Consider the following 22,270-nt stretch of genomic DNA (forward strand, 5'->3'; position numbering starts at 1 on the left):
TTTTACCTTATAATTATTATAACAATTATAATTAAGCGTATGTAACAACTTAAATTATTAGGTTTTTATTGTTACAAATTTAAACAGGTGATAGTTAAAAGTTTTCCATGAACATGTATTGAAAAATATTATATGTATAAGAAAGCTACATCCCCTGAAAAGGGTGCATCTTTTAATGAATTTCTTCTAATATTTCAGAAACTGTTGTAGATAAAATTACTAAAATTTGGTAGGTACAACTGACAACCTTTATACACCCAAACGAATTAAAAAAAGTACTATTTTGGCTGTAGCCTCTTGCCTCACTTTTCGATATAACTTACCGTTTTTGAGTAAAATCAGTTTATAATTTGTCTTATKCAGACCATAAAGTGGATAAAAATTAAAAATTAAATTCGTTTTACCGTTTAAGACGCCAGTGATTAAAAATTTCGACAACTGATCTTTAAATTCGTTCAGGTGTTTAAAGGTTATCAGCTGTATCAATTTTTGTAATTTTATCTATTCTGCAATTGTGGGAAAACCCCATTAAAAAACGCATCTCTTACAGAGGGTGTAGCTTTTTAATACGTGTTCATAGGAAACTTTTGTCTTAAAATTAAATATTCTATCACCCGTTTAAATTTGTAACAATTAAAACAAAACACCATGTATATCATTATGCACAATGTAGATGTGGTTTAGAGTCCTTCAATTTTGATAAATTACTTAAAYAATTCTAGAAAATAGTTATTTATGTAACGATTTGCAAATACAGGGTGCGCCAGAACTCGCGCCCCAGAGAAAAATTTCAAGTAAAATAGGATATCAGGAACATGAAAAAAATGTTCAAAAATTCAATCTGTCAAAAAAATTTGACATTTATTTTTTGACATTTGACATTTTTTTATATCTATTTAATGATACTGATGATTTTGTATATGTTTTTTTACTATTATTTAGTAAAGGGACAAAAATTTTGCCAATAAAAGTCACAACATTGAACAGAGTTATTATTTAGGATACAGCTTCCTTGTTTCCTCTTTTAATAGCCTATAGCAAAAAAAACTTGTAAAATTAATTTTCCAACAGAAATAAATACAGTCAAAGTGCAAATTTTAAACCCTCATAACTTCGAAATTTTTATAGATAAAAAATTTTTAACATTTTTTTCCATATTCCTGGTATCTTACCTTATACAGGGTGTCAATTTGAAAACTTGCAATCGCCAATATCTCTAGAACTAAAAAAGTTATTGAGAATCACTCGAAACCGTTTCGGTGGTTTTTAGGGGGAATCAAAATGGCATGGTAAGTGACGCTCCTCCACCCACCCTTCAAGCCACAGCCWCCTTAAGTTGAAAATTTTAAATGGCACGACCCTACTTGCGATAYATCGTTGGAAAGYCCATAACAAGCGCTTTTCAAAAATGTCATACAACAGCCTATTTGGTAAAGTTATTTTTCCAATTATTCAAAAACGAAGACGTTAAATTTTCATTTTTTTTACTATATTCAAGGGTGGGTGGAGGTGTGTCACTTATCATATCATTTTAATTCCCCCTAGGAATCACTAAAATGGTTTTGAGTGATTATTAATAACTTTTTCAGTTGAGAGAAATTGCCGATTGCAAGTTTTAAAATTGACACAGTGTATGGCATTTTTCTCTGGGGCGCGAGTTTTGGCGCACCCTGTATAGTTTACCGGTTACCACAATATCAATTATTTTGTAAAGAAAATTGTAAGATTTTTAATAAAATAGCATTTGTTTAGAGTAGTGTAATTTTAAGATTTTAACTTTCCTTAAATTTTTAGCCGATTTGCAGTGCAATGATTGCCAGGATGCAGACGCGCAAAAACCAAGAAAAGTCGTCAGTTCCAAGACAAAAGAAAATAGATTCAGGAACATCGAAAATGTATTTTCCCATTATAAATCGTTTAGCGATTTGGGGTTATATGACGCGTTGTAATATAGCGGAAAGCAACCTCGATGCAGCTCGAGGCTACCGGATAATGAACTGAAATAACCGTTCTTCCTGTTTCCCAATTCCGCATCCAGTCTCTATCCTTGTTATCCCAACAAAACGGTGATATATTTCGTCTGCCAACGTGGCCCTTGCCATATCAAGACGGTCGAGAATACTAAGATTGTTGCGAAACACTTGACAATCAATTCGGTAGACTACCGTTTAGGTACATTCAGTGGAAAAGTCTTAAAGGGGATTTCCGGAAGCCACTTGAACAGGTTCCGGTTTGAGTTTCCGCAAGCCGATTACTCAGCATCAATCCTATCACTAATTCTTCTCTCTGAGCTAATTTCCTTCAACAACCCTTTCACTTTTCTTGACAAAAATATAGAGGTTCTGTAAGTTTTTAGAGGGAGTGTGCTTTGTTCCTTGTCAATATGCAATATTTGGAGGCGGCTACTCAATATTTACAGCTCCATATTTTCCTGAAAGCTATTTTTTGGCCACACATATTGGTTTCTGGACGGAGAATCAACCGGCCGTCGCAATATTCAAAACGCTCGACCATTTACATTCATGCTTCTAACGGGGCGTCCCGGAGGACCTTTACCCCGGGGCACCAATGTGATTTATTTTTATTGCCTTTTAAAAAAGTGATTTTGGGGTATGAAGACTAATCTGGTTGTCTTAAAAATGGACAAAATTGAAAAAAAAACTGTCATAAACAAGACAACAAAACAGGACAATAAAGCACCTTTTAAGGGTAGTCGACCCGGACTTAGGCTTAGGATTAAAAATTTGTTTTGTTTTAGTCCGGGCAAGTTAGCTTAAAAAATAGGGGTAAGATTACTATAATTCGCATACAGCTGAAAATTGGTTTGTTGGGAATGATGTTGGAAACATGGTCGCAAAAATGGCTATCTACTATATTATATCAAATTTCGCAGTATTCAAATTTTTAGGATGCTTAATGCTTGTTTTCATACAATAGAAAAATGTGTCATTCCTTTATTTAAAAAAAAATGCATTTAAATTTAGTTTTTTACTAAATAAACAAAAATCTAATAATCTTTTACAGCCATTGCAAATACGAAATTGTAGGATGTTTTAAGTATTTTTAACGTTAACAATAAAATATTTATTTGGTTATTAAAGTCAATGTAAATAAATAAATATCAACAACAATTGGTTTTAAGCATCTGATACTAAAACTTAAAAAAAATTAAACATAATATCCAAAAATGGTAAAATATCCAAGCTGTTTAAAAAACTAAGGTTGATAATAAACTGTACTGTAGAACTATTGTTAAGTATATCTTTAGAGAAAATAGGGTTATGGCTTGTGGCGTTTATTATAAACCAGCTTGTACATAAAATTAACTTAGAAAGTCTGTTCAATTTTAAAAAATTTAAAATTTTATTGTAAGATGTGTTTTCTCATTTAATAGATAAAATTTAGATTATAAATTAGATTTTGTTAATTAATAAAAGCTTTAGGATCTAAGTTAAAGAGTTACTTTGTCAAAAATCATTATAAAGTAATCTAAAATTTTATAACACAAATTCCATTATTGTTGTGATTGTGGTGTGTATGAGTTGTGCCATAAACTAATTTGCTCCCGTCGCAAATGTTTCTAAAGAGGCCATACATGTCTGTGTATTAAATATCTTGCATAACAGTCTCGTCAGGCAATAAAACCGTAATATTCGTGTCAAAAAGTCCTTTTTCGGTGTCACATTTTCCGCATGTTTGTTATGGAAAATCTCTCACTAACTGCGGTCGATTTGCAAACCGCGCGAGCAATTCGAATGATAATTCGGCATAGGCAATTCGTATAGACTGACGTTGGTACAACTTTATTCGAAATCAGTTCCGGAACGGCAATCACCGATGACAGATTTATGAAAATATTTGTTGGAAACGGCAGTTATTTTAAATATTCGCCGGGATCATCCGATTATGTAGATATTCGCATAAAAACAAGATCGTCGTTCTTGAAGATTTGTTTTGAAAGAGGAGGCACCCCACCTCCTGAATAAAAAACTATCAGTAGAAACGAGCAAGTAATATTTCATTAAAATTAAAATTAATCGGGAATGAGACAATTCCGTTCGAAGACCCTAGACAGTATCGAAAGAATCCAGAAAACAATTACATTTTATTAGATAACTTCAGTGGCAACATCCGCTAACATTTTATGTGGCTTGAATCGTTTTATGGCGATACTCTCCGGAGACCAATCATGTTTAAACTAGACCAGTCGCCATATTGAGTCATAAACCAATGACAATTAGCTATAAAACGTTTATTGCGTTAGAAGCGCGTTCGAAAACATCTTTGTGGTATTAAAAATACTTCACAATTCTAGGCTAGGCATATCATGCAAAGCGGGGGACAGAGAATGTGTGACAATGTGAGGGAAAATTAACACGAGGCAAAAATTCATTCAAGATGTTACGATCTTCGCATAATTGCCCACAGTTTTATATTACCATCAAAACCTCAATTGAGAAAGTTTGATTAAAAGAACGGACCCAGATATCATTTCATTTCAGCACGATCAAGTAAATTGCTAAAACTGAAAAATTAGATGCCAAACATTTAAACTCAATTATCGAATTAAGTGACATCTATTCGGCTGGGACTAAACTAAATGCGATCTACGGCTGGCATCTGCCCACCTTCAAACACGGTGAATGTACAGATGGCGCCAAATACATACAAGATAATCGAATAGGCGTGTATATTTTTCTGTAATTTTGTTAGTTATAAACAATTTAATTTTTGCAATTTATTTTTGCTAATATGATATAATATTTGCACGTCTATTCAAATAATCATTAAAAAAAATTGAAAAAAAGTTCAATGAATTTGTTACGAATTAGGAATTTATTCGTACACCTTGATCACTATCAAGGTGCAACTTGTAGTAGATGAACTTGACCTTCACAATTCGCTCGATAAGGCCACACACTGAGAGGCAAATAGTCAAAATCCGGTCTATTTTTTTTTTTACTTTCGTTAATCTTTGATTTGTTGTTATTTTATAACAGATCTCTAAAAACTCGTGTGTTAAATCAGAAGTTTAATTATTATTATTTAAGTCGTGCCCTGGCATATAAATCTGGTTCAAACTAGCGTAAAAAAATTTAATTTAAAACCATAGTCTGTTTACGGTGAAGGATGAAAATATTTTTCAACATGTTTCTCCAAACATACACTGTTAAATTAAGGTAACAAATATTTACGTTCAAAAATATAGATACTGCACGTTACTAGTTTTTATCATTCTGGATTGTACTAGATAGACTTGCTTGAGGCAGATTTTAAATCTTCCAGAAATTTATTTTGTTAGTTCTTTTCACAAAGTGTAAAAGTGAAATGTTTGTCTTTTTACAGTTACGTAGCCTTGTTAGTGTAAGTATCTTTTGTATATTAGAATTTCTTTAAGTACACCTTTAATGAAATATATCATAATTTGGCCTCTAAATGATCTTTCAGTATTTTTGATTTACGAGTATTGTTTTAACATCCATTGTGTCTCCAAATTATGATATATGAACTTACTGACCTAAAATTATCAATGATCCTAATACTGGCAAATATGCCTAATTCATTTACTAAAATTTGTGTATAGGTAAATTGAATTTTATCATTTTTAATCTTGTTTTCTTATAATATCACAAAAAATCACATCCATAAAATATAATTCGATAAGTATTTGTTATTGTAACTGCTATCATTAGGAAATATTTTTTTTATTTTGTACTCAATGTTAAAGAGTGCTTTTATCAACTAATTTCAGTAGATAAAGTAGTTTTTCATCGTCTAGTGAAATAAAGTAATTTTTATCTACTGTTTATATTCAAGAAATTCTGATAGGTGAGTACAAAATAAAACGAAATATTATACACGACGATAAAGATAGTTAGTTTATCTACTCCCACTCGTGACTTTCATTACTGCTTTTATTTGCAAATCTATAATTGAAAATGTTGAAACAGATGGTACCTAAATACCATTTATGGTACCATTTATTCAAAAAACTTTTTTATCTAACGTGTAGCCATATCCTCAAAATTATTTTTTTTCTTTTTTTATGCAATAGAATAGAGTGCCTTTGTAAATGATCAAGAACCACGTGACCGGAATAACAAAAATAGCTACGCAACCAGTAAATTCTAAAAGCAGGACACTGCGGACAAATTTTTAATGTAATACAAAAGTAATAATATTCCAAGGGAGAGAAAACAATTATTTTCTTAGCCAAACTTAATTATACTCGAGACGCGGAGCTTCAAGAGTAATAATTAATAATAAAATTGTTCTCTCCTATGGTTTATAGAGGGAGTTTCACATAATTTTACGAGGCCTGCGTCTGTAAGATGCAATTAATAATACATATTCCGATACGAACTCGATTACAAATTTTGAGTAATTGAATAATATTCTCTAGTTTGCCCACCCTTTAAAAAATTACAACGTTCTTATTTAGTGATTAAGATAGACAAACTAGAATCATATTCATGCCGTCTCTTGAGAGAACAAATGATAACTGTTTCTGAAAAAAACGTAGTTTATGACCATTAATGAAACAGTGATTAATTTGACAACTACTGTCATGGGTTTACAAAAATTAAATAATTAAATGTGTGTTTTTTGTATCCAGTGTTTTGTGACTTTTGTATATTTAGGTGCGTACATTAGGCGCAAGCCTTGTAAAGTTATGTGAAACACCATGTATATTATTTATTCTTCGAMACTCTCAAAATTTACGGTTTTTCTCCCGTGTAAGGAAGTTTTAACAACTGTTTGGCAGTTTGGCATTTCTCAATACGAAACGTCAAATTATTTTTAACAGATTTAAAACAAGTTTAAGCCTTGTTGAGTCTAATGTGAAGAATAAAATGTTGTATTCAACTCGATACACTCGTGGTTTAAAAATCCACTCGGTGAAATAATGCGTCCGATTTACACTCAAACTCGTAGAATAATAGTTATTTATTCGACGAGTTTGAGTGTAAATCGGACGCTTTATTTGACCGAGTGGATTTTTAAACGAGTGGTTTACCATCCACGAGGTGGAATACGTCCGATTAACACTCAAACGAGTTGAATACAACATTTTATTCTTCGAATTAGACTCCACAAGGCTTAAACTTGCTTTAAATCTGTTAAAAATAATTTGACGTTTCGTATTGAGAAATGCCAAACAGTTGTCAAAACTTCTTTACACGGGAGAAAAACCGTAAATTTTGACAGTGTCGAAGAATAAATAACTATTTTTCACTACTAGCACATTTGTTTAGCTTTTCTTCAATAACAATATAAGATTAAAAAAAAAGGAACAAATTTAAAATTGTGTGGTGTGGACTAGGCGCCAAATTTAACATCCCACAATTTCCACAAGAAATACCATCAAATGTTTTCATTATTTACTAGTAGGAGCGAAAAAAAACATTAGATTAATGTGGAGAAAATCAATTTCTCAAGCATAAAACACGATATATGTCTTCTGAAGATACAAAAAAAACTTATTTTAATGAATAAAAGTGATAATTTTTCTTTGACTAAAAAAATATTAAACAACAAAGGATGAGAGTATGAGAATTTAAGAAAGACATCAGTAAATTATTATCTTTTTTTTTCGCAATAATTAAAGTAATTAAAACATATATTAATTTTTACCTTGCAAAAGTCATGAGTTTAATAATGATTGAATTTACAAATATGTACATACTTAATGTATGTAAAATAAGAAGCCAAAAAAGTGTGCCAAAACAATGATTGATATAAATTTTCATTGTATGGAAAATTAGCACATTCTTAAACATTTGTACACAACAAATCGATAGATAAAATTCTCATCTGCGTCACACAAATCATTGTACACGATCAACACAAGAGATAAATAATGACAAAAATAAATCTGTAACAAAAACTGATATCCGAAATGACACTAATTCTACGTAATAGTGGATGWATTAATCAAATAACATMTGTGATTGACATCTGCCTTATCATTAACGTCCTTTGATGCATAAATTTTGAATTCGTCAAATATTTTTCCTCTTTAGCTCTACTGTAACAAATCGTAGCCTAGTTCAAATGAAAATTTTTATCCAATTGCACCAAATCCGCGATAAGAGACATTTCGTTGCCCAATTGTACTAATATTACAATGTAATATTACATTACAGTAAATATTTGTAATCTAACCGTTCCGATATATCTCGCCGCCAATGGCCACCTTTACGGCGGGTCTATGAGAAAGGCAGGGCCGAGCCGGAGCCGAGCAGTGTTCCAGTATCACCCATGTTGTGTGACACAGTGAGTTGCGCCCCAGTGCAAGTGGAGTTCATTGTATGTTGAACACAACCGATCGATAAATTCACATTACTTCCGAAATAAACGTTTTTGTGTGCTTTTAAGAACTATGGGCTCAAATCGAGGTAAATACCACCTAGACCCATCGTAGTTTCACCGGACGAAAGTCCCATCATGGAAAATTACACCGCTTTCATCCATCGATGCAATTGTTTACCCCCAAATATAAACACCAGTGAACTGGTCCGGGTTCCAACCGGGACCAGTTTATTTTCATCGGTCTATATTATTAGAATGACGCATTTGGMAATGAAAAATCGATGGGTTTTAGTGGCGATTTCCCCGAGACTTTTCCAGTGATGGCTCATTTTCTTGTTGCAGTGTTTTAACCCGGGACACTTCCGAGTACCAGCAGTTGGTCCAAGAGTGGTCTACGACAGCCACATGCTAAAACTGCGGCTGGTTTCCACTCATTTCCTTAAACAACCATAAATTTGCGATGTGTCGAGATAGGGATATGAACCCTTAAGTCAGATCATTGCCCTACTAGTGCATGCAGTATTCTTCATAAGTCATTACAAATCTAGTTTTAACTTTAACATATTTTGTAAAGTACAATTTTCTGTTCTGCGAAGTTTGTGTTTTCATCAAAGTGCTATGTAAGTATCCTCTTACGCAACCACCTCACGTGTTCTATTTTTAACGCCTTTTATTATCCTTTTGGCTTGGTTTTGAAAACAACCAAAGCTAAATAAATGTCACTACTTGCTGCTTTTCCCGCCCAGTAATTTTCCGATTCAATTACAATCTATTTTATCAGAAGCATGTGCGAGGTGAAACATTCTCCCATCAATAAGTAAACACCAATAAATTAATTATAAAGATTACTCACTAACTAAGCAATAAAGATACATTTTGGATTGACTTAATTAGTATTGATTGGGACTAAAAATAGTCGCATTTGAAAAATATCTCGTAATTAGTGCTGTTTTAGACGACATGTGCTTATTTATTAACAACTCCCCCGCTTCCGCAAATAGAATAACAATTATAGAAGAAATTATTTACTCGCAATGAAACAATTTTAGTAGCTGTTGCAATCATTTTGGCTCAAGACCAAACCAGATAGAAGCGTAGAAACCTCATTTCATTTTGTTCTTAATTAGTGCACTTTTAAGTTTTCATCAGCTTCGATTCGAGTTACAATGTGACCGAAAATTATTCTTGCAGCACCCACGAGCCGAGACAATGAAAGGTCCTTCCCGGAAAGAAGAATCCCAGAAGTCCGGACCGAAAGAATTCGTCAAGAAGAAACCAAATTCAATCCCGACAAGTTTCGACGAAGCGAAAGCTTCGTGCAAAGCCCGGAAACGGAAAGAACGCCAAGAAAGCATCAGCTCGCTGTGTCAAGAGCGCAAAGTTATTCGCTCAAATTCAGAAGAAAGACCGACTCAGAAGAAATATTTCGAAAATAAGACGATCCGAAGAGTTTCAAGTAGTGAAGATTTCCAAAAGTCTGACCCCAAAAATGCGACTTTGACTCAATTCATTGAACGCAACGCTTCCCCGAATCGACAAAACTCCGATATTATTCTCATATACGACGAGGATTGTGAGCACGAGAAGAGGAGGTCGCACGAGAGATTCTCCAAGCCTCTARCACTGAAGAAAAAGTCGCACAAAAGTAGAAGACCTAAAGCGCGGTGTTTRYCCAAACCGAAATTCAAGCCAGAGATAACATATGAAAAAGAGGAAGTGAAGAACGACTCCACCGAGGAGATCTGCGTGGAGTCTTTTCTTCAATTGCACAGGGGAGAGAAGGAGAGGTCTCCAAGTCCGGTCCGCCAGTTTTCCCCCGATTTGGATCTGACGACTCTTCATGAACAGGTCGATTGTTCCGAACCCCTCCTCTCGTGTGCTAACCACCAAATCGATGAAGACACGGAAACGCTTCCGGGGTTGTCGGTTGCGTCAAATCGGTTATTATCTTCGCCACGTAATTCGATAATAGCYACACACAGGATTTACCTAGACCCCGATGTACAAGTCAATTTTGGGTTAGAGAATAAGACGCAAAATCCATTGGAGTTGAAGTTGCAGAAGATAACCAAGCAGATTAACAGTACGAAGAAAAAGATTAAGAAGTTTGAAAGCGAATTTGAGGCCAAACATGGGTATAAGGTCTCGCATGTGGATAAATTGAACGACAGGAATATAAGRCAATTGTATTTGGAGTTGAGCAAGYTGAAGAAGGAGCAGAAGCAGTTGTTTGATGTTTGTCCGAATGCTGCGCCTGAAGAAGAAAGGGAGAAAGGGCCGCAGGGTATTCCTAGGAATCTCCAAGACACGCTCAACGATATCGAAAGGGTTAGTTTTCACATCTGACTTAAATTAATAAAAAAACAACAAACAAGAAAAAAATTATAACTAAAAAAAACTAAAATCTCAATTATTTTTTCAATTCATTTTTTAAACATTATTTAAATCAATTTAGTACTCGTGTAACAGGTGTACAACTATATTTTTTTATATACAGAATCATTCATTTGATTTTCTTAATTCCGAAAGAGATTAGTCAGTTGTTCATTGATTACGTTATCATGGAGGTTGTTTAATTTTTTGAAATTTAAATATATTTCTTATAACATCTTTTATTCTATGGGAAAGTTGTTAAACGTGTTTTATTTAAAAATTATGAAAGAATAAATTGATTTCATAACTGCAGATGACGACTTCTCATCTTTCTTTAACAAGGTTATAATTGGAAAAATGGAGAAATAACACGTAATTGTCTTTTGTTCGTTAATAATGTGACTTTCTGTATTTGATTTATATATTAAAAAAAGACCTAAACAAGTTTCTAGAAATGATGTAGTTTATTATTAGTTTAAAAATAAAATATTTTTATATATTTTCATAACTAGAACAACTCTACAATTCAAAAGAGTATCAATTTTTTGATCCATTAATTTTTTTAGAGACTGACCCAGAAGCGCGAAACTGCGAAGCGCTCGAGCAATCTGGAAGAAATGTCGAACGAAGAACTAATCAATGAAAAAATCGCAGTCCAAAAAGCCCTTCTTTATCTGGAATCAATCCACGGTCGTCCTGATAACAAAGATGACCGGAATCTGGCGCGTCCCATTTACGACAGGTATCGAATTTTGAAACGAATGATTGGAAAAATCCAGGCGAACCYATCAGGAAACGAACTGGCAACCATCCATGAGGATGAAACAATGAATTTTATCCCGTCTTTCACCCCCCAAGTGAGCGAAATCGATTCAGAGAAATCGTCGGTGATGACGAGCACCGACAGTAGCGACACCGATACCTCCATCAGCGAAAATCTCCACTCTTTGACAAAATTTGAACTGATTGAACAACATCGAATCGTATCCGAGGAAAAAAAGGATTTGAGACGGGCTATCAAAATGTTTGAGATTGAAATCCAACACAAAACTGGCCGAATGGTGCAGAAGGAAGATAAGTTACCGATCGAACACGTTTACCTAGCTTACAAAAAAGTCAAAGCTAAGCTCAAGTTGCTCGATGCTTTAGTCGGCAAGCAACTTTAAGCGCATTAAATTTTTAATATGTATTAATGTTTGGAGCTATCAAGTTGGTAGAAGTTGTTTTATTCATATTATATGTGCTGTTACTATTTTATATCGTTAAGTATTTTTTTATTTATAGTTTGAGTAGGGACGTAGACAGCCAATAAACTGTACCACAAAATAATCGACTCTTATTAGCACAACTCAAATGGTTGCGAAAAAAAACGACCAGCAATTGAATAATTGTTTGATACTCCTGGAAGTAATAAAACGCAATAAAACTGTATTTGTACTTAAATTTATTCGGTCTTTACATTGACAACAAAAATACATACAACAGATTTACATTGCTATTATTTAAATATAAAGTTTCTAATTCCGGGCCTTACTATAATACTATATACCATAATAGAGAAAAAGCTTAAAAAATCAAAAGGAATGTGAAACTTAAATTTKTTAAAATTGCACTTAATTGAAGAGACCACACCGTTGTGGAAACACCCACTTAAAATAAAATTAAACAAACACAACAAACAATAATACTTTGCAGAAATACGTAGCTCGTCCTTCCTTAGTTYAATATCTAAGGKTAAGTCTTGGTGAAACATTGTTATACATTTACATAAGAAACAATTATTTTATTAGAATATGTAATCCTAAACATTCGAARGGCAACTACCATTCATTTAAAATTATGAAACATAACAATAATGGCACAAACAAGTATACACAAAAAGTAAATAATTTAATTGTTAAGTTCTAAAATATTCCGATTCTCCAAGGACTCCTTCAGCATGTGGAACAACTGGAGCTGCTGCTCCGGCTTTAAATACAACACTTGCGACAGCAATTTCTGCGGACTGTCCGTCTGRATAAAACTCGTAATATAAACATTGACAAAAGTCGCCATCAGGAATTGACAGTCGAAGCGATCCATTATGCCCCCATGACCGGGAATAATATCCCCGAAATCCTATACACAGCATTAAAAATTTCACATTTGTAAATATTTACCTTGATTTTAAACGCACGCTTGAAGCCCGAGGCGAAAAATCCCCCGAAAGGCCCAATAACGCTACTAAATATCGACAAAGACAGTGAATGCAATACGAATGGATAAAGCGAGATTGTATTGGAAACGCCGAACTATAAAACACGACTTTATTTTTGTATTAGAAACGTTGGGTAAACTTACAACACCCAATACCCCTGAAAGCCAAGAAGGGAGGCTGTACTCAGTGGATCGGAAAAGAGCGCTGGGTTCGCACTCCATGGTCATACGACCCAAAGTCTCGCTGTATTCGATCGGGCATACGAAGTATTGGTATTGACACATAACATAGGACATCTAAAATTGGATAGATAAGAGTGGTATTTGCGACGATTCATTATTTTTTTAATGGCATTGTCACGGTAATAAAAATTATGACACAAGTGATTCATTTTCAATTGCTTGTGATAGTTATAAATGAGTTGTGACGGCCCTGGCAATTGACAAACATCGGATTGTTCATTAAAATAAGTGGGCATTCTATTCAGCTCTTTATTAGGAAAGAAGCTAAATTTTCCTAATTTTCTGCATTTAGAGATGTCTCATTTTTATCTCTCTTTGATGAATTATTGTTAAGCCAGAAAAAAATGTAATAGCAAGTTCTTGGTCCGCTCTGTTGGAATTGTGGCTACAAATGTTACTATTCAAACGACGGTAATAATTATGAGCACAATCTCAATAGAATGGAAGAGAAGAATACGTGCTCATAATTTTTGRAAAAATTATAGATTCAAGAGTTACAAAAACAAACGATCGCGAAATATTCTTGAAAACAAACTATTGGATATCTTTTTTTGTTTACATAAAAACCAAAAATAGATATTCAAGTTTATTATTCCATTATTTTAAAACCAATAACAGTGTAAAAGTTTAATAAGTTTGCGAATTACAATGGAAGAGAAATTATAAATCTACTGAAATAAACATTTTAAAAATAWGTCACGTTACACTTTAATAATTTTGCGGAAACGCTTTAATTATCAACATATCAGAAATATATACGAATTAAAACACACYCGACCTTTGATCAGAACAGTTTTCCTGTTTTATCATCTGCTATACAATTAAAATTTCTAGTGGAGGATTAAGGTAAAAATTTTCGGAATTTTACTGATGACAAATCAATTAAAGATTTTTAGGTATCATGCGTTTTTATGAAAAAAAATATAACGAAAAAGGAAAAAAAACATTTCTCAARTATAAACAAACCCATTTTAAAGCCGAATACACACTACTGTAATATGTAATGACAACATGTAATGTAAATAATGCTCGRCGAACCATCCACACAAAATAAAAAAAAATAGATTCTTAAAAGTGGAATGAATGCAACAAAAAAATATATTCATTAACTCTTCTTACTCTCCTGTATTTAAATGCAGTGACGTTCAAATTCGTATTTATTCCATTTTATTAATTACTACATAATTAGTGAAATCGCTTTGCGAAATAACAAATATTATCAAACTAAAACAATTAATATTATCGTCTGTAAAAAACTTTTTATTACAAAGTGCATGTGTAGTTAATGGTAAACACTAATTAAAAAATGCAAAAGAAAATGCAATTTTCCTGAAGAAAATATGTAGATATTGAATCTGTRTCGTGAAATTAATCCTAGTATCGATTTTCTGGCCTTATGTAAACATAAAACGACTACACATGTGYGAATATTGAAAATAAAAATAAACCATGGATYAAACAAGAAATCATTTTGTTTTTACGTAAGCATTATACAAGCCTTTATAAYTTAATGTAAAATTCTCGTTAGCTCAGCATAAAGTGAGCCAATTACTCATTTGCAATTCAATTTTGAAAAAATTATAATTACAAATAGCACGTTTTCGAAATTTGTAATACAACGTTCGGGTGAAAAAACATTCACTGTGGCGTAAAATACGTACCATAACTCCGAAAATAACTGTCGAGATTCCACCCCCAATAAAACCTTCCCATGTTTTCTTCGGTGATAGTTTTATAAGCGGTGTTTTCCCAAAGAAAAATCCGAAAACATACGCCATTATATCATTACAAATAATCATCGAAACAGGAACTATAAACCATATAAGTCCCTCGAAAATGTTCTTAATAATTAAATAAGATTGGGTGACTACAATGAGCAAAGCGACATGAGTCCAAGCAAATAGAGAAAACTGCTTCATGTAGTATTTTTTGACTAGACTGAGCACAAACCATACAAAGCCCCCACAGTAGAGACAAAACGAGATAAAGCGGTGATATGTCACGAGCCATCGCAGAAAATCCTGAAATTTTAATTAAATAACTGTAAAAGTTGTCTAAAATACTCACAGTCCTATTTATTGCAACCCCAAAATAGTCGACAAGGTTCTCCCCATAGAAAAAATAATTCGAAGTGATGAGGAAATACCATGACAGCGACCTAAACCAAGGAAGACCGTGGATTCGGTACACAGCATACCCTATGTTAATAATTTCTTGGAAACATTTAACTTGTACTACTAAAGTCTGCAAAAATCAATTTAAATACAGAAAAAAAACTTGAGATTTTACAGTTATCATTAAAGCAAGGGGTCCCCCATAAATCACCACAAGGAAAAAGGAGATCATCAATAAACTGAAAATGCCCCTGACCACCCAATTGCGCCATTTTTCAGGTAAATCTTGCAGGAAAAATTCGAGAACTGAAGGGGCCTTGTCGGTGCCCGTAGGCACAGATTTTGACAAGTTTATGTTTGCTCCAAGCTTGTCATCCTCACTGTCCACCTATACCACACCAAAAATCCCATTATTTACATCCTCTGATTATTTTTTATTATTGAGTGAGCTGTTACCCAGCTTAGTTATTTTTAATTAGATTATGGAATTGAATTACAAGGATATCGAAAAGGACAAACTTGATTCCTTTCAAAATGTAAACAGGTTAGTGAATCAGCGAAAAAAAATAATAAAAACTTGCATTTATAGTACTTACATGGTCACTTTCAGCGGATTCGGGGGCTTTTGCATCGGAGTCTTTACGTTTTCTCAGATCGGACATAATAATTTGCTTTAATTAAATTAACAAACACCAGGCGATTCCGATGTTATTGTAATACAGAATTCAGCTTCTTATTTAAAATATCAAAATCAATAACAAAACCTTGAATTTAGGTTAGCACTGACGCACCATCTGTCGACTAGTGACAGTAACAGAGCACACCATTTTTTGTTACGGGCAAGTTACCTTCAGATTGATTTTTTATTTCTTCATTTAAGTCTAAATATGCATTACAGGGATAAGCTACAAATAAAAAAGTAATGCGACCCATTGGAATGGAAATTTATATTAGTTGACATTGTTTTACAAACAAAACTAATTTTATGTATCTATTGGATACAATGGTACAAGCTGAATAAATGCAGAGACTGAAAAATAGGTGTGCATAATTTATATTTAAATTCTTCTTTTTTTACCAAACTTCTCGTCAAGTTTTTTATATTTCGGTCAGTGTAAATCGGGTCATTTATACAACGCACTTAAGATGGCGCTGGCACTGCGCTAATAAAATATTTGATTAATAAATAAATAATGCCGTGACCTTCCAATAAATTACAATGAAATTCCAATAATGTTATTCGAATTAATAACAAAACGATGCACTGGACGTGAAACCACATTGTTAATAAAATAGTATCGTGTAAACTTGGGCCTTGGGCATCGTTAGCTGTCACTTTGACATTCAGTGCATAGGTTACGTTTCGACTAGCTGTCAACTTGACAAATTTCTAGTTGTGGGCGCCTAAAACTCAAACATTTCGTTATAAATACGACTCGGTTTATAAATAATCTAATGTGAGCCAGTTGTGACGGTTGTCTTCGTTTAAATTCGTCCCGGAGCTAAAATACCACTTTGACAGCTCAAGCAGCAAGTGACATGTTATCATAAACACTGAAATAATATGAATACGGATCTACAAAGAAGACAAGATGTTAAATATGATTCAGCGTCGAATATTTCCAACTCGAACGGGGACATTTGCAGAATTTGTCATTGTGAGGCTGACACTGATAACCCTCTATTGTCTCCTTGTTACTGTTCTGGTAGTTTGAAATATGTGCATCAGTCCTGTCTTAGACAGTGGTTAGCTGCTTCCGACACTCGGTCCTGTGAGCTGTGCAAGTTTAGTTTTATATTACAAACGAAAATCAAACCACTGTCAGAAGTGAGTATGAAGGGGGCTGTAGACGCTTGTTAAGGGGCTACTTTTTAGTGGCGAACCTTGGAAATGAGCAGTGTGGAACGGAGACGTCTTCTGTGTGCCATCCTGTTTCATTTTGTTGCGGCTGTGTGTGTCATTTGGTCACTTTTTGTGCTTATAGATAGGGCAGCTGAAGAAGTTCAAAAAGGCCTAATAGGTTACACTGTTACTTCTCCATGACAAATCATTAACGAATTTGTTACAGCTTGGCCTTTTTGGACTAAATTAGTTGTAGTTGCTGTTGGTTTCACAGGTGGTGCTGTTTTTATGTACATACAATGTCGCCAGTACTTACATCTTTTTGCAAGATGGAAAGCACACAACAGGTAACGGAATCACACAAATCGGTTACACTGTATTTGAATACTTAATTTACAGGATAATTCTGGTCCAGAACGCCCCTGAGAAGCCCCTAATGGCCCCTCCCTCTCCTAATTTTATTTTCACTAGGACCACCCACCACCCCCAATATTCGCCGCAAGTTTTGGCTCATGGCAACTTCAATATACCTCCCGCAAATTCTGATTCAAATAATGATTCGCAATTGTGTTATGTTTTTGAAAAGGAGAATCACGAAAAACCTAGTTTTTTAGGGAACAGTGGTTCATCTTCCCAAAAAGACGATATCCATGTTGAAGATCTGTGTGAGACAGCTTCTAGTGATAATTTTATTAATCCATTGGCCAGTACTATGCCTTCGGGAAGTATTAATCCAAATACTAGGGATCTTTTAGCTTTAGATATCCAAAGCTCTTCTAGAAGTGCAAACGAGTTTTCTCTTGACCACTCCACGAAGACTGACGTTATTCGAAATAAGAGTTRTGTGTTTAAATCTTTGCCTAACTTAAACACTAGTAATGAGAACTTACTTGTGTAAATAAAAAATTATATAATTACTTTTTGTCTTAGTTTAATTATCCTGTTTACACAATGCATACAATGCACGTTTGAAGTTCAAGTGGTCAATAAGAACCGCTTTTTATGCCAATTCTTATGAATACGTCGTAACAATTTGTTATTAGTTTTTGAGGTAATCAAGAAATTAGACTTGGATAAGGTTTTTAAATGAAAGTCGCAGTTTACAAACTACCTATATTACGTATTTAGTTTGATAATTCTACTTATTTGGTTTAAATGTAAATATTTGAACTGTTATGTAAATCCCTGAGCTTATAACATAATCAGTCTATTGCAAATTAATTGGAATACTGGAAATTATGAAGAGTAGTTAACATAATGTGTAGAGATGGTTGTACTTGAATTAACATTTTGTACTCAACCTTGGATTATTGTTTTTCTGTCTAGAATTTTTGAAATGCAAATTGACACTTCAGGTACAGAGAATGGAAGGAGTCTTAAATTACTCTTATTTTAATGTACAGTGGCACAATGTAGGAACCTTAAATAAATAGTAGTAAAAATAATATCTTTACAAATGAGGTAGAATTTTGTGAATCCTGACTTTGGTAGTACAGGCGAAACTTAATACTAAAAACTAAATTAAACATAAATAACGGTCATAACACAAATACGACAATAAGTAGAAAAAAGAGGTGTAGTTCTTATTTTACGTAGATGCCATTTAAGTACTCATTTGTTGTAGTTCGACGCCACACCAAAATATTTCAGCTGCACTCTACGAAAAATATCTCCAAAAGGAATAAAATTAATAAAAAGTAAAACTTTCAATAAAACACTTCCGAAAACCTAATCTTGTCATAATTTAAATAAAATAATTTAAAAACATCATTAAAAACAACGGCAAACCAATAAATAATTTATAAATATAATAAATACAAATTTTGAATTTGCGGTTGAAACAATGGTGTCGTACTACATCCCTGGTTTTAAAGTAACTTAAATCTATATGGCAATCGTAAGTACCCAACAATTCATGCAGTTGTTCAAATTCACAGGTTCTAGGTGTGAAGCAGTAATACTGTAGTCATTGAACGATATGTGAAATGGAATTTGTGGGAGCCCCATTACGTCCCTTACCTAATAATCACCGATTACGACTGAACACGTTACTAACCCTAGAAACATAAAAATTATATTTTGCGGTTTCTAAAATATAATTTCTATTGATTAGAAAATTTAAGTATCAAAATTGTCCACTGGAATCGTCGCCCCGTTTTCAAGGATCGTGGAATGAAATTTCATCAAAAAGACCGTGGGAGAAACTGGTGCATGCGCTGGGCCATCCCGGATCTTTCTAATTAAATTTAAATCCTTTTCACAGCACGATATGTAAATTCGATAGTTTTCGTGTAATAAAACTCCTGATTATTGCATTGCACTGGCGTAATATTTCCACAATTTGTAAAATATTTGCACCATTTCACAAATTCTGTACTATCTCCTGAATTTGATATCGTCGGGCTGGTCTCAGCTGAGCGAACTCCAAGAGATCCCTCACCTGAGAGCATCTCAGCAGCAACTTCGCTCCTTATGAAATCAGTCTTCTCGGTAATCCGGAGCGGAAATTCCTGCTGATCTCACAAGAATCCATCTAAACCCAACTAAAAATKAATCATCTTGTAGCTCCTACTCTAATGAACACAAGTCGGGCGTWTCCGTTCGATGATTATTCAGGTTTGGTCTCCTCCGAGGGGGCTGYAGCGTCTTCGCTGCCGTTACCGTTGTGCTCGGATTTTTCGGRCTTTTTCGGACGTTCGACTCGAGTGGGGCAATCGGCGATTAAGTGGTCCTCGCTCTTGCAGTTATGACACCTCTTCGGCTGGGGGCCCATCGTGCATTTGGCGGCGATATGGTTGGCGAACTCGCCACAATTGTAACATCTGCAACACCACGAATTAATACAAAGAAATTTTAATTTAATGGCCTTACCTAATTTTTCTAAAACGTTTTTTTGAGGCCGGCCTCCGATGGGACCCTCTGCAATCTGTGTTTTGGGGGCCACTCACTTTGGTCGCTTCCAGGCCTTTGTCAGAGACTTGACACTCGAATTCCACTTCTTCGTCGTCTCCCAAAGACCGGAAACCGCTCATTTGAATGACGCTCTGGAAAAAACAMGAATTTTCTTCATATTTTTCCGTTTTCCGGATTGATGGTTACACATTCGTGAGCGGTCATTACTCGTGCCTTCGAGTGTACTTGCATACCATCAYAGGTTAAGCGGCAATAACATCAAAAGAATTTCTAAATCAGTTTTTTATGTCCATGTTGTCACAATTAAAGAAATCATTTCGTATAAACAATAGTTATGCATATTTTTTTGTGTTAACAAGGTAGCTCGCGACCTGTTCGAGGCCTAGATATTTGGAATTTTTTAAATTTTATTACAATTTTATTGTKATAATTTATTTAAATAAAGCAGTTTACAAAAAATTGTGGCTTTATTTGATGCTAAAATTTAATGAATTTACCTCCCGAAATCAAAACAGAGAAAAGTAATAAATTAGAAAAAATCAATAGTCACCGTGTTTGCTCTAAAAATTCGATGTCATTGAGGATGTGAATAAATCTTAGGTTTTGTAATAATTTAATCTGTGGAAAATTTTTCTTTAATAAATATCTGATAAAATACTGAAACAAATAATCGAATTGTTTGACATGAATTAGTTTTTGAAATTCGGGGAACTCGATGAATAATTAACATTTCCTAGAATTATAAAAAATAATGCCACACTGCGTTGACCTCCGAAAGTGGGACCTACACCTAATTATGAATGGTTTTTGACTAACAAATCTAATTTTTTATCGGCATTTCTTTTAAGTGACTGCTTTATGGCTATTTTATTGCTTTTTGTTGTTAGAAGTTAGATGTTTCAAGAAAAAAAGAAGTTTTATTTCAGTGGCAATACATTTTAGATGCATTTTTGTAACCTTGTTCTAGCTCCTTTGCGTCACTTTTAATTTGTTAAACAGATTTTACGTAAATGACACCAAATAATATTCAGTTGTGGAAGTTTTTGATTGAGCCACAAAGGACGGAAAAAAGAAAATGCTAACAATGGAAAGAATAAAATATTAATTGTAAATTTATTTATTATTGTGAAGTTAGTTGTTATCTCGTCACAATACGTAAATAAAATATAATTATGATCTTAAAATAAACTATATTCTCAAATAAAATTGCATCTGTAGATAGTAGAAACTTTCTATAAATGACAATAATATATAGAGAAAGAATGCCATTATCCTTTATTTAAGAAAGGCAAGCTAGAGAAGAGAGTTTTATGTTTTGACCCTCATTACTAGAAAGCTGTTTTGTAAATATTCCAACTGACATCACAATTTTGTTCACAAAAACAAGTTGTTTTTTATTTTTTAACAGCAAAATGTAAAATTTTAGGTCAAGTAATCTGACAGATTATTATTAAATGAGTAATAATTTCAAAAAAAAAATATTTATTTAACCACCTCGTGGGGTAAGAGCTTCTATTTCATATTCTAGATGGTTTCAAATACAAGCGCTTAGCTTTGTCAGCATTTGAGTTCACAATATATAGAAAATGTTTATGTGTATGTGTTAATGTGAAATTCAGAACTGCAAAACTGTATTTATTGTTGGTTTAAAAAAATACCTAGGAACTTGTAAAGAATAATATAAGTACATTCGAATTTTTATTCGTTGTTAAAAAAAAACTAATTCAATAAAAAGTTATTAAATGAGTCGATAAATTTAGAAAAATCGTGCAATGATCGAATATAATATTAATTAATATTGTGACATAGGCTGGTATGTCAACATACCGAAAGATACATAGTTTGGCAAAATATTAACCATTCACTCCTCTTTCATACGGAGGTTTGAACATGGCTAGGCTAAGGCTCTTAATTTGAATCCAAAATATGCGTTTCTGTATATACAATTAATATACGAGGTAAATAAAAAGTATGGAACCAAGCGGCTTTTTAAAATCATTTGCCTTCAGAAAATAATAATTACTAACAATTAAAGTACTATAAAACTTGTTATAGTGTTTTGAGAAAACTTTGTTTTGTTTCTGAGTTGTGCGATTTTTTTTGGAAAAATAGCGATTTACCTACCTATATGAAAAAAAAATTACATAAAAATTGAATAAAACGTAGATTGTTGTTGTAATTCTTAAATCATACTATTTTTAAAAAACGGTTTTATAGTGGGTACTTGGCTTTTACAAAAATTTTACAAAAATAATCTATCTAATAATTTTGATCA

At 33.3% G+C, this 22,270-nt stretch overlaps 4 protein-coding genes across 7 annotated transcripts in view; 2 read left to right on the forward strand and 2 right to left on the reverse strand.

The window, feature by feature from the left end:
• Positions 1-5,254: 5,254 nt before the first annotated feature.
• Positions 5,255-12,015, forward strand: LOC123012444 (protein FAM13A). Of its 3 annotated transcripts, XM_044410360.1 has the most exons (4): positions 8,175-8,399; positions 8,656-8,933; positions 9,505-10,641; positions 11,253-12,015. In XM_044410360.1, the coding sequence occupies exons 3-4, from the start codon at positions 9,523-9,525 to the stop codon at positions 11,850-11,852; spliced, it is 1,719 nt and encodes a 572-aa protein (XP_044266295.1). In that variant the 5' UTR covers positions 8,175-8,399; positions 8,656-8,933; positions 9,505-9,522; the 3' UTR covers positions 11,853-12,015. The 3 variants fall into 3 exon arrangements, with proteins under 3 accessions (XP_044266294.1, XP_044266295.1, XP_044266296.1); XM_044410359.1 differs by lacking the exons at positions 8,175-8,399; positions 8,656-8,933 and adding an exon at positions 5,255-5,364; XM_044410361.1 differs by lacking the exons at positions 8,175-8,399; positions 8,656-8,933 and adding an exon at positions 8,961-9,130.
• A 98-nt stretch (positions 12,016-12,113) lies between these two features.
• Positions 12,114-16,062, reverse strand: LOC123013150 (phosphatidate cytidylyltransferase, photoreceptor-specific). Its single transcript, XM_044411526.1, has 7 exons — positions 15,836-16,062; positions 15,415-15,627; positions 15,193-15,369; positions 14,787-15,146; positions 13,027-13,179; positions 12,846-12,977; positions 12,114-12,804 (listed from the first exon to the last, which is right to left on the reverse strand). Exons 1-7 carry the CDS (start codon positions 15,899-15,901, stop codon positions 12,577-12,579), a joined length of 1,329 nt encoding a protein of 442 aa, XP_044267461.1. The 5' UTR covers positions 15,902-16,062; the 3' UTR covers positions 12,114-12,576.
• Positions 16,063-16,396: 334 nt separating this feature from the next.
• Positions 16,397-17,999, forward strand: LOC123013151 (E3 ubiquitin-protein ligase MARCHF8). The gene is made up of 4 exons (XM_044411527.1): positions 16,397-17,067; positions 17,116-17,260; positions 17,309-17,429; positions 17,482-17,999. Exons 1-4 carry the CDS (start codon positions 16,804-16,806, stop codon positions 17,978-17,980), a joined length of 1,029 nt encoding a protein of 342 aa, XP_044267462.1. The 5' UTR covers positions 16,397-16,803; the 3' UTR covers positions 17,981-17,999.
• A 231-nt stretch (positions 18,000-18,230) lies between these two features.
• Positions 18,231-22,270, reverse strand: part of LOC123013115 (protein lin-28 homolog) — a 14,126-nt gene continuing 10,086 nt past the window's right edge. For both annotated transcript variants that reach the window (XM_044411462.1, XM_044411463.1), the window contains 2 exons: positions 19,954-20,126; positions 18,231-19,904 (listed from right to left, as the gene is read on the reverse strand). In XM_044411462.1, coding sequence (XP_044267397.1) covers positions 19,691-19,904; positions 19,954-20,126 — 387 coding nt within the window. In that variant the 3' untranslated portion in view covers positions 18,231-19,690. The remainder of the gene's footprint in view (positions 19,905-19,953; positions 20,127-22,270) is intronic.

The sequence above is a fragment of the Tribolium madens genome, unplaced genomic scaffold, assembly GCF_015345945.1.
Source record: "Tribolium madens isolate multiple individuals breed KSU strain unplaced genomic scaffold, Tmad_KSU_1.1 Scaffold_96;HRSCAF=242;Tcas5.2_LG5, whole genome shotgun sequence".
In the NCBI taxonomy this organism is placed as follows: Eukaryota; Metazoa; Arthropoda; class Insecta; order Coleoptera; family Tenebrionidae; genus Tribolium; species Tribolium madens.